Here is a 13,308-nt window from a genome sequence, read left to right as displayed (position 1 = left end):
TGTTTTTAATCAAAATAAACACCTCCGAGTGAATTTCTAGATTTATAGAAAAATGACATGACCCCACCATGCACATCTGTTTGTTTTTTAGCAGAAATGGCGTGAGAGTGATACAAAGTCTTGCATTGATGCTTTTGTTCATGATCCAGTCAGCAGGGAAGTGACACTGTTGTAGCAGCAGCAGCAGGATGTGTGGGTGCTTTCGCAGCGTCGATAATGTGGCAATCTTCATTTCATGCCCTGTGATTTTATTACATTTCCTCTGTCTCTACTGGCAACCCAGTGGCTGCCATCAAATTAGAAGCAGCCCTAATTACCTCTGGTGTGTCATATTCAGGTTTAACACTGCAAAAAAAACAGTTCATATGACCTAATAGAGTTTGCTCTTATTTGAATCTTGTATTCAAATCTTGTATTAGAATCCCTAGAAGTATCTTCTATAAGTGATGGAACTCTACATGAGAGCACAATATTGTAGCAATATTGGTTATGTCACATGAGATTTTCATGTATTTGTGTTTTTCCTCTGTGCTCTTCTCTCTGGTTTGGAGTAGACGAGGCACTCTTGGAAAAAGAATTGTTACAATTCAAGGTTGTTTGCTGTGTTGCCAGGAAGACACCGCGGTCAACTCAAATCTGTTTAAACCACACCCACACAGTCCTGATGAAGCAGATGAAACTTCTTCAAGCTCTCCTTAAATGATAATTATGGGTGTTTTGTTGTTTTGTGGTATTTACATAGAATAGGATTTGAAACCAAGTTTTCAGGTGCTTCAAATGAAAAAATGTCAGGTGTTTTACTTTGTTGATACGGTATTGTTATATATTGTTATATTACTAATTAAATTAATTACACTGAACAAAATTATAAATGCAACACTTTTGTTTTTGCCCCCATTCATCATCAGCTGAAGTCAAAGATCCAAGACTTTCTCTACACAAAAGTGGCCTTTTATTGTGGGCAGTCTAAGACACATCTGTGCAATACCCCTGCTGTCTGATCAGCATCTTGAAATGCCACACCTGTGAGGTGGATGGATTATCTCGGCAAAAGGAGAAGTGCTCTCTAACACAGATTTTGATAGATTTGTGAACAATATTTGAGAGAAATAGGCCTTTTGTGCAGAGAAAGTCTTAGATCTTTGAGTTCAGCTCATGATGAATTGGGGCAAAAACAAAAGTGTTGCGTTTATAATTTTGTTCAGTGTACATTTCGAGAATACCATGGCAATAAAAGACTGAATGACATTCTGCAGTCAGTGTATCTTTGTGCACCGCCACCTTACATGTCTGCTTTTAAAGTTAATCTAGATCTAGAAAGTCCTTCTTCCACACTGTCACATGTATTGATCTACTATGTTGATTCAAATCTTGCATTGTAGCATCTCTTTATTGTGTCTGTATCATGTGTGAGCATACAGTTACAGATTTGCACATGTAGTGGGCACAGAGCAACATTATCATTCATTTGGAGTTTTTGAAACCTGGTGAATTTTAGTTTAGTTTTGGCCTTCTTATTCTGTATATTTAGCTGGTAAATGTTCCCCTTTCTTCACAAGAGCTGGTGAGCACAGTCAGCGCCACTTGTTTTGAACGTTTCAGGACTGTAAGGAGCTGCAGAATTGATTCAGAGTGGCTGTCTTCATCTCAGCAGGCTTTCCTTGCCATCAGAGAAAATGTGTGTGTGTGTGTGTGTGTGTGTGTGTGTGTGTGTGTGGTAGCAACACTGTAAGCTGAAAGTGGGACTACACTGTCACACCACAACTGCATGATGCATGACTCCAAATTATGTGGCAGCTTTTGCTTTTTCCTGATCCCACCGATCATTCAGAGCATTCAGCCAGCGGTGACTCATGGGAATAACAGAGGTGGAATAACGACATCAAGTGAGCTCATATAAAAACATCAAGCTCAGTGGATACAAGTTATACCTAAAGTTTGTTTTTAGATATCAACAAAGTGTATAGGAGGCAACTTTTTCAGGTGTCATCACTTTACTTCCAGCATGGTGATTCTGTTTTTTTTTTTTAAAACAATATCTCAAATGTCAGTGTTCAGTTTCAGTATAGACCACACCTCTTTCCAGTTAAATAGATTGTTCACTGTTATTGGATTTTATTCACTTTTTCCACCACAAATTTCAATTCAGATATCATACAATGTAACATCAGACTTGGTCTTCACTATCGATATAACCACCCGTAGCAAGTAAAGTTAGTAACAGTTCATTTGGAGTCATGTTTGTAAAACTTGTTTTGTTCTGTCTATTTAGCTGCTGAATGTTCTCCTTTAAAAGGCTAGTCGCTAACTTTGTCCATCTGCTGGTCAGGTAGCGGACAAAAGGTTGTTTGCTGGAAACAGCTGTTGCTGGAAACGAAGTGGAATAGAGTGAAGCATACAGTAAATATGTGATCCGCTAAACGAGGCTAAACGTCAGAGCGAGCGTTCACACATCATTTGATTCATTGATTATAGAAAAAGTTAGCGGAGCTTTCATTTTGTATCTGTTAGATAAGAAAGTACGATGCTTTACAAATCTGATACAACACATGGGCAGCACAGTGTGCAGGGGCAGAAAATACATCATCAGCGTGTGAGCTTAGTCATAGACTGTAGTCAGAAGTAAGGTTTTTAAACTGCTTTTAAAAGTATTCAGTGTAGCAACCTCTCTCAGGTCCTCAGGTCGGACATTCCATCTACTTGAGGCATATTTACAAAAGGGACTCAGCTGGTGATGTCATGAACAGCGATAACTCATTTAGAGTTTCCACAAAGATTTCAATGATATTTTTATCAGTGATACATTTTTTGAATGTCTGAGTACGCTTTGTTGTTCAGGAAAGGCAGACACATCAAACAATATGCAACATATATATATATGTATATGTATATGTATATGTATATTATGTCCTTTTGATATGAGTAAGTCCAGAGTATGCCCCTTATTGTGGGTGGGATGAGGAACATGCTGAGTGAGGTCAAATGTCTCCAGTAGGCGAAGTTAAGTTAAGTTTTTAGCATCTTGGTCTGTTTGCATGATTGTCTGTCACTATGTAGATTTTGAAGCAGATGCTGATAAGGATTAAATGTTTTTCATAAATGTGGCCTTGGTGGTGGTATGTGGTTTATAAAAGTACCATAATTACCTTTTCAAGTTGGGTTACCAATACTTTTGTGTTTTCAATACATAGAGCTCTCTATTTATACTCATAACTTCATCTTACTGTAGTATTTGTTTCTTCTGTCACCCCACTATACTTAAACAACATATGGGGTCATTAGCCGTACCTTGCTAAAGGCAACACAGTGCATCAGCAGTTTTGTAATGAACTAAATTAATATAGCCAATGGCCTTGATTGCCATATGCCCTGGATTTGCTCTCCTGCTGTGCACGCAATGTGGTTTAATCTGGTTTCATGGCCCAAAACACTTAAAGGTGGGGTGAACTAATCAGCCTATGCATTTAAATGACACACACAAACTGTATACATACCATATGTTCTTACATTGAGAAATGGGCAAATTTGCAACACCAAAGCAGAGATGTGGGAAAACAATTGGAACATTTTAGGATTTGGTGATCTTTATATAGAAAAATCTGTAGAATACAGAATTAAAACAGCTTTTTCCATCTTTGAATATGTTGTATTTGGCAAAAGGAAGTAAAAACTGAAATCTCTGGGGTAATTTACTCTGATTTTGGCCTTAGACACCTCAGAGACTAGATTTTGCAGCATAATATTTTGCACTTGTACACAAACATCAGTTGGTAATAATAGGGCAACATTATACTTTTTTTTTTTTTGCTGTTTTCAACTTAGATTATAATGTATCAGATTAGGGCTGGGCAATAAAAGAATAATGATAATTATTGCAATATAATTTTCCTCAATATCAATATAATAATATATATAAAAACCCTTTAATGCCGATTGTCGCAAATTCGTATCACACATCTTCCTTTCAGACTGCAGCTTAGATAGCGCATGTATTTCCCCAATGCCTGTTTGTCCATATTCAATACATACCTGGGAACCTTTTGCAAGCACTGGTTTCTCGTTTATGCCTGTTGTCACTAATTTGCATCATACCTAATTTTTTTTACATTTTTTTATAAATAATAATAAATAAATTCAGGCATCAAGGGGATAAATGTTCAATATATCGTGAATTAATATTTGGTTTAATTCATTTGAATAACGGACAAATTAGCCTTTAATTTTTCTATAAAAATATTTATTTTGTTGAGGAACAGGGACTGAAAAAACATTTACTAATCATATTTGTTGAAAAATAGTTCCTCAGATTTGTTAAGTGAGCCACTGTTTGGCATCAAGTGTTCTTTTCTGACCATAAAGAAAAGTTTACCCATACCATCTGGTTTCTTCAATTTTCACTCATGAGCAAAAATCAGCCTTTAAACTTTAAAGAAATAATGATTTGACATATATCATGATAATTATCGATATCGAATGATATGAAATGTTTTTATCGTGATAAAACATTTCGCCATATTGCCCAGCCCTATATCAGATTGTAAGATTGATATAGGGCTAAAAATGCTTTAAAAAAATTATATATTATATTATATAGAGCCAAATAAGAAGGGTTGGCAAGAAATGCACGCAGAAGTACACAAACACACATCTTAGCCTAAATATATAAATTAATGTAGACGGAATGTTTGCCTGATGTTGCCAGAGGGTATTTGTAAAATAGAATACTGGATCACACCCTCCATCCAGAAGTGACATATGATAAATTAAAGTGATTGATATCCTTCCATGCTGCCCAGAGGTCATAGTATAGATCTTTTTTTTTCTTTCTAACTTCTTGATTAGACTACACACTATGGCATGGCATGCAAAGGTGATTGTCCAGGAGGTGCCAAATAGAGATTTTCAGAATCAGGAATCAGAATCAGAAATACTTTATTGATCCCCGAGGGGAAATTCTTGTGTAACAGTTGCACACATTGTACATCAAGGCATAAGGAATAGAAATAATAGAAAGTAGGTGGATAAAGAAATATATAAATATAATATAAGAGTATAAATATAAAATTTGATGAAGGAATGATGATATGTACAATATTTACATTATTAAAGAAGTTTAATGGTGAACAGTAATAGTGATTAAATAGCAGAATTGCAGCAAAGAATCTTGCACATTAATTATTAAACAGATAATATTGCACAAAACAGATAAGGTCCTGTTTAATAACTTACTATGGGTCCATGTGTCAGACACTTGGAGGAGTTAAAGAGTTTGATGGCCACAGACAGGAAGGACTTCCTGTGGCGCGCTTTGGTGTATTTTGGGTTGAATAAATCTAAATCTCCTGTGTTTGAGCAGCATGTCATGGACTGGGTGGGAGACATTGTCCAAGATGACATGTAGCTTGGACAGCATCCTCCTCTCTGACACCGCCGACAGAGAGTTCAGCTCCGCCCCCACAACGTCACTGGCCTTGCGTTTCAGTTTATTGAGTCTGTTAGCATCCGCTACCCTCAACCTGCAGCCCCAGCATGCAACAGCAAACAGGACAGCACTGGCCACCACAGACTCATAAAACATCCTCAGCATTGTCCTGCAGATGTTGAAGTACCTCAGCCTCCTCAGATAATAGAGATGGCTGTGGCCCTTCCTGTAGAGGGCTTGAGTGTTCTTGGCCCAGTCCAGTTTATTGTCAATGTGCACTCACAGGTATTTGTAATCTTCCACAATGTCCACACTGACCTCCTGGATTGAAACAGGAGTCACTGCTGCCTTGGCTCTCCTTAGATCCATAACCAGCTCCTTAGTCTTTGTCACACTGAGCTGCATATGGTTCTGCTCGCACCATGTGACAAAGTCCCCCACCACAGCTCTGTACTCAGCCTCTTCACCCTTGCTGATACATCCAACCACAGCAGAGTCATCAGAAAACCTCTGAAGATGGCAGGACTCTGTGTGGTATATGAAGTCTGTGGTGTAGATGGTGAAGAGGAAGGGAGACAGGACAGTCCTCTGCGGGGCCCCTGTGCTGCTGACCGCGCTGCCTGACACACAGTGTTGCAGGTGCACATACTGTGGTCTGCCAGTCAGGTAGCCAACAATCCAGGACACGAGGGGGGACATCCACCAGCATCGCTGTCAGCTTCTCACCCAGCAGGGCTGGCTGGATGGTGGTGAAAACACTGGAGAAGTCAAAAAACTCGTGCTCGCCGGCTTGTTGAGGTGGGCGTAGATGCGGTTGAGCAGGAAGATGATGGCGTCCTCAATGGCCGCGGTGTCTATAGTGTCCTGGTTCACTTTATAGGTGTCAGCCTAGACAAAAAAATGTATCTGACATGCTGGTTTTAAAGTTAAGGCCTATCAAGATAAAATGATCAAACTGTCATGACACTTTGATTGGCAATTCTCTACTTCTACTGGATTAGTGTGCTGATGTCACATAATCTGATCCCAGCCTGATTGATTTTACTAGATCAACAGCATTTCATGATGGTGACACTGGCCTTGTATGTTCTCAGTCAAAAAGTTCTTTTTGCTTTTGGGCAACTGTACAGTAGTTACACAAAGCAAAGTCCTCTTTGCAACAAGCAGAGATCAGTTAAAAGAAACTGAATGAGGAGAAAATGCAAAACCTCCCCTGCTGATTATACTGAGGGTTAATTCAGCAATTGATTTTTTAAATCAATGTTTCATCTGTATTAATGATTCTTTAAAAGTCTAATTTCCACGCTTTTTAGTAGTCATAGTAATATTCCAAATTAACACTGATACATCCCAAAACTTTTAAAAGAAACAACCAAAAACAATGAGTCTTAAATATCCTCATGAGAAGCACAAAATCAAATTGATTGAGCACGATTGCATAGCTTGACCTGTTAAATCTGAGAACACCAGCAACTCTTCCACCGCAGAGACCTTGCTGTGTTTCAGAATCTGAAAAACATTTGCACAAGCTCAACTGAACTCGCCTGGGCACTCAGCTGAAGAATTAAGGCCGTGTCAACATGAGAGAAAAGTCTTCCCGCCTCACCAGCTGACTCTGGGACTAAAATCTGACGCAACAGAGTGCACTTCCACTTCATTTTCTCCTCCACACCAGGCATCCCGTGTTCCCCAGAGAGAGAGGGAGTAAGATCTCTGCTGCTACTGCAAACAGAAAAGAGAGCTACTTGTTACCTAATTCTGATCACAGATACAAAATTTTATTATTTACACAAAAACACGAAAATTTTAAGCATGCATTAACAGATGTTGCCTATTTATCACATGCAGCAGACATAGAGAGATTTTATTTTTGACATTATATTTTGTGGTTATGGCTGATACTGGGGCAAGATCAGCAAAGAGAAAAAGGGACGGTCAAAATTAACGGGCAAAAACACGAGTCATCCTTGATCGGTCATTCAACAGATGGAAAGGGATTTGAAACCAATCCTCAACTGGCCCTCTTCCTGCTAGAAGGTATGTAGTATCTATGGCTGTGTACAGTCAATGTAGGTATAGGTCACGGTGGATATTACTGTAATACAACTGGCTTATAACTGTTCACGTTATGTTGGCCTTGCTACCGATATCATGACGTTGGCTTTTTGTTGTTCTCAAGACATAACATTACTTGGGAATGTTGAAAGCTTTAGCTTTATTACCTCGTCATTATACCGCCTGCAAACAGCGGTGTTTAAAAAGGTATTAAAAATATGTTGCGTCTTTCTTTCACATACTTCCAAAACACATGCGCACGCTAGCCTGATCAAGATCTCTACTACACAAGACAGCGGGAAAACGCTTTTTTTCCACAGGGAACGCCAGAATCAACACAAAATGACAGTTCCTTGTAGTTTAGTTGCTTTAATGTGGAGAGCAAGAGATAAAGATATAAAGACTTTAAGACTGAGCTGTGAGGTGACGAGACAGTAATGAGATGTTGGACACGTAGAAAAAGAAATGATGCAGAGAAACACAGTGAAGCTTCTGCCAGCCATTTATCGTGGTGTGTGGGCTGGTGCTTCTCTGACAGCTGAGACAGAGGGAGTGCTACTGCATATGTGTGTGTCTTCTTCTCACATACTCGGGTGCATAATATAGATCTCCAGCCTGCTGATTCAGCCGCCCCAAACCTCCCATCATAATTATGGGCAGAGTGTGGCAGCGCTCCGACACTGGCGTCTGCAAAATGTCACTGTGCTTCATACAGCCCATCAGTCCGGAGGTCTGTCCCCCGCTGTGTGGGAGCGCTCTCAGACATGGAGGGTGCTGACTCCCAGACCCCCCTGGGGGAAACAAGCACAGATATTAGCCATGTTGTAGCTCAGTGTATAAACAGTCTAAAATACAAGATACCTTACCAATACCACAAAGTGCTTTGGATAAAATGTAAGGCTTATATGTTTTTTGGGGGGGTTTCATCATTCCAGAAAAAAATAAAATATCAGTGTGCACTTTAAGTATTACAAAACTGGTGAAAAAAAAAACAATGTTACACATATTTATGGAAAATCATCAGATTTTTAAAGCTGTACATTTTTGGCCATTTGGACAAGAACAAGCTGTGAACACATTGCAGACATATTGTCACCTCATATAGTTGACATAGCAAACAATTGACTATTTACGGAGCAACATTTTCATTATTTGGGAGTCTGGTTTGCCACCTGAGTCCAGTGCTTTGCAGTTCCCCAACTCCGGAGGGAATCATCTGGCTCTTTAACTGGTAAATATTCCTCTCTGTTCACCAGTTGGTCGCAAACTTTGTCTGTTTGCGATTTTGCGCTGGAAAGGAAGTGTAAAGCTAAAAACTGTCGCCTGCTGCTGCTGGAAACGAGGCTAATGAAAGCAATGAGACTGAAGTAAACGGCTATAAAACCAAAACAATGAAGCTAAAACACTCTGTAGAGCTGAGGGCGAATGAAGAGTTGGATAATAATTCTCTCATGGTTTGTCACCTTGAGGCACCCATTTCACAACTACACAGTCATTTGATTATTAATATTGATTATTATTTCAAAAACTATTTGTAGAATAATATTTTTCTGTTAGTAAAAGCATTTTACAAAACATCTGATTTATTTTACTGTGAAATTAAGTGTCCTCTCATAGCGGAAACCTGTGAGGGGACATAAAATCTGACAAGTCAGTTTAAACCGATGTGTGTATTAAAACAATCCACCGTAATAACAGTGTAAAAAAAAAAAAAGTGAAATCTGTGACTGCTATTGACCCCATCTTACAATTTAAGGATGTTTTGCCATGTCAGTGTTTTCGTGTCCATGTCAGTGTTTTCAGTTTCAGGGTCCTCGTATTGTGCATGCTGGCTCACTGTCACACTGTCACACTGTTGTGGCTTATCGTTACACTTGAAAAGAACAGAGCCACTGCATTAGTAACACCTGGGCTTTTCCAACTATGACAAGTTCAAATGTCTGCTCTTAAAAAGGGTTTAAAGGATATCAGTATCAGTAAAAACCTTCCATACGTGAATTTAGGGGGAAATACATGAGTTGGCCAAATGTATGAGGACACCCCTGTTCAAATACTTAATAATTCCAATAAAGAGAAGTTTTTACTCTACAGCATGGACCATCCAACTTTGGCAACAGTTAGTTGAAAACCTCTTCCTGGCTGATTCACCATGATAATGCCCCTGTGCTCAAAGCCAGGTCCATGAAGAAATGGTTCTCCCAGTTTGGTGTGGAAGAACTCGCCTGGCCTGCACAGTCCTGGTCTCAACCCCGTCTAATACCTTTGAGATGAACGGCACTGGAACGGCAACTGTGAGCCAGGCGTTATCACCCAACACCAGTGGCCACCCTCACTAATGCTCTTGTAGAAAGTGTTCCCATAGGAGGCTGTTGTAACAGCATATTATTGCCTATGGTTTGGAATGGCATGTTCAGCAACCATATATGGGCGTAATATTCAGGTGTCCATTATACTTTGTTTGGGTATCCACAGTTTGTGCACTGTAACATCTGATAAACGATGAATCAGCATAAATTAATAATTTTGCAGAGGTAGTCATTGGCCACTAAAAAGCAACTGCAGTTAGTTGTCTGCTTGTATTTGTGTGTGTGTGTGCACGCTGCTCTGTTTGTGAGAGTGTAAGTCACAGCCAGGACGACTCATATCAGAAGAATGAATTGTCATACTTATTTGTCTGTGGACAGTTCATTCGAAGTGGATGTTTCAGAGCTGTAACCCGTGTTGGATTAAACAGTTGTTTTGCTGTGATAGCAGACTGAGCTTTTTGTTAGTGGGAGATTTGTTGGTGGGTTTTGTGTTTTTGGTTCGAAGCTCACAGAGATGACAGAGACTTTTTTTTTTTAAATTGCAATTTTTTTTTTTTTTTGAAAAGTTTTCAATATTTTTTTAATGAGGCAAGTTGACAAACGTATTTGTTCAGTCAGCCAAGTCTGTAAAAAATTGATTCACAGCTGTGGGTGAGAAATGGGAGAGTAGGATGAAACACGTTCATACACTGTCAGCTCAAGCTGGTTGATTTAAAACCAGAAATAAATCAATTGACTTTTCATTTGGGGCATATTCTTTTACTATTTCAACTAAACTACTATTACTATTAAAGTTGAGCACACAGATTAATTAGTAATGAAACATTAGGCTCAGGATGTAGAGCAGGTTGCCCGTTATTCAGAAAATCGCTCCTCCAGGCTGCATGTCGAAGTGTCCTTGGGCAAGATACTGAACCCTGAACTGCCTCTGGTGGCTGTTCCACCAGTGTATGAATGTGTGTGAATGTTAGTTTCTGTTTGAGAAATTAGGCTCAGTGTGTGAATATGGGTGAATGCGATGTAGTGTAAAAGCGCTTTGAGTGGTCACAAAGAATAGAAAGGCGCTATACAAATACAGAGCATTGTGAGGGCAAGGTGATTTCAAGAAAATAAAAAGAGCTGACGATCAAGGAGTTTATATCTACTGGTGAACGTTTGCATTTTGTTTTTTATGGATTAGGTTTCCCACTTCACCCATCGCAGCAGCAATAAATTGAACTTTAAATGAGAAGACTCAAACTATGCTAAGACTTTATTTATTATATGCAGACAAATTAATTTTATATATCTGCTGGGCAGGGTCTGAAATTCTGTTATTTTTCTCACCTGCCACTCTGGCAGGTTACTAAACATTTCAACTAAACACAAATTTTTTTTGTCTGTCACTATCTATATAGAACGCGTGGCGAGGCAGTGGTACCTGACAGTAGACATATGGAATATATCATGTAACCCTAATCCCCATTCTTAACTTAATTGCTTTTTAAAAATGATATTTGTTAATATGAGGAAAACCTATATTTAATTCCCTGGTGCGAGGTATAATGTGTGTAATGGTAATGACTTGCTCTTGAATTCTTAAATATCTTCTGTGGGGTTTTTTGTGTTACATCTCTGTGTATGTTTGTGTGTCCAGACCAATGATGTAGCAGGAAACACCTGGAACTGGCTCTACTTCATCCCCCTCATCATCATAGGCTCCTTCTTCATGCTCAACCTGGTACTTGGTGTCCTATCAGGGTAAGTCATCTCATAACATAGCTGTACAAATTCCATATTAGATGTAATAAATGCTGATCATGGCTAATTATTTATTATTTATGCTGTTTTTAAAAAGATTCCTTGAATTAGTTTGTGTTCCCAATCCAATTGTTACTCAAAAAACCCCAGTAAAATTGGATTATAAAAATGTCATTTGAATGTCAAACCGACTGGGGTTCAAAATGTTGTTTTTCTTTTCGTACATGATAAACAAGTCTTTATTGGGATAGTATCCCACCTGTCTGTTAACTGCTACTAAACAGAGAAGAACGTTATCTCACGGCTTGTGGATAAATTGATTAAATGAATGAATCATTCACCTCTCCTCCTCCCCCCTGAGCGCTTCTCCTTTTTATTGTCATAAATAAAAGACCTTGCTCTGTGGCTTTAATCATCCCGGCCCTCTGTGCTCCTGGATCTGACGTCTGTCCATCTCATTGTGTCTGTGGTCGCAAAGACTCTGTTCTCACTTCCCACCCCATTGCCTCACTAAAATCTGGATGAAAGCAAACATGTGCATGGTCATTAGTCTGAAGGTCACAAGAAACCCACCGCAAAAGCAGCTTTGCTGTCGTTCTCCCTGTCAAAACTTAATTCTAAGATAAGGAGTAGTTTACTTTGTTGTCCTGTGCTTGTGCTGTTACTGTACCAGTATGTGAAACACAACAGAAAGTATTTGACATTTTGGGAAATAAGCTTATTTTCTTTCCTGCTGGGATTTAGATGAGACGTTCGCTGCCATCTCATATCTGTTTGTTAAACATGAAGAGATAACAGGTTAATAAGTGAACTTTAGAGGTTCTTGTTGACAGATTTATTTCACTTTTGGACAGAGCCAGGCTAGCAGTTTCTCTCTATGTCCATTCGTCATAGTAATTTTAAGCTAGTTGCCTGCTGGCTATAGCTTTGTTTTCAGCATACAGATATGAGAGTAGTATCAATCTTCTCATCTAACTCTCGACAAGAAAGCAATTAAGAGTATTTCCCAAAATGTCATACAATTCCTTTAATGGAGACTATTATACTGCTTTTCCATGACTATATTGTAGTTCTGTGACTCCAGTATGGCAGCTTTGCATGATTCAAAGTTCAAAAAAATAATTTTCTGGCTCTTCACGTAGGCATTTATTTCAGCCTCTGTCTGAAACAAGCTGTAGCTGCTCCTATCTCTTTAAAGCCCACTGTCTTCTCATTGGTTCCATCTAGCTCTGTGTGTCGTAGAATGGAGCCGTTGGTAGAAAAAGCTGTTCAGAATAGAGCGTTTAGAACAGGAGGAAATCTGAATTTTTGGCTCACAGGGAACCTTTGGCCATGTTTAACATGAACATAAAACATGAAAAAGCATAATATGTCTCCTTTAATTAAGTGTAATTAATATATTTTTTTTTTTCATTAACTTAACTATAACTACCTATAAACAGTATAATGCTGTTGTGGTATAACATTTTATACTGTATTTTGTTATAAGTCCAACATCTCATACATCATGCCAGTACATAACACTCCTTCTTCAGCTCCAGCTATGAGAAGGCAACAGCCTTTTTCCTCCTTCGTGCTTCAAAAGCAGCCCATCTGTCATCTGAACTCCACAGTTAATAATCCTTCAGATGAAGACTTGAACTGCTATTTTATCCATTTTTATGATGCATTGTGTAACAGATTTGTTGGTCTTGTAATTCACTGTTTGTTGCTGTGAATGTACAGGTTCTCTACTGGCATATGTCTGCCCCCCCCCCCCCCCCCCCCCCCCCCCCCCCCCCCCCC

At 39.0% G+C, this 13,308-nt stretch overlaps 1 protein-coding gene across 1 annotated transcript in view; it reads left to right on the top strand.

The window, feature by feature from the left end:
* Positions 1-13,308, top strand: part of LOC123982279 (voltage-dependent N-type calcium channel subunit alpha-1B-like) — a 42,601-nt gene that overhangs the window by 24,668 nt on the left and 4,625 nt on the right. Inside the window, exon 5 of the mRNA XM_046067720.1 lies at positions 11,420-11,523. Coding sequence (XP_045923676.1) covers positions 11,420-11,523 — 104 coding nt within the window. The remainder of the gene's footprint in view (positions 1-11,419; positions 11,524-13,308) is intronic.

The sequence above is a fragment of the Micropterus dolomieu genome, linkage group LG13, assembly GCF_021292245.1.
Source record: "Micropterus dolomieu isolate WLL.071019.BEF.003 ecotype Adirondacks linkage group LG13, ASM2129224v1, whole genome shotgun sequence".
In the NCBI taxonomy this organism is placed as follows: domain Eukaryota; kingdom Metazoa; phylum Chordata; class Actinopteri; order Centrarchiformes; family Centrarchidae; genus Micropterus; species Micropterus dolomieu.
Note: the sequence above shows the minus strand (reverse complement) of the source record. Positions and strands in the feature narration are given on the sequence as shown.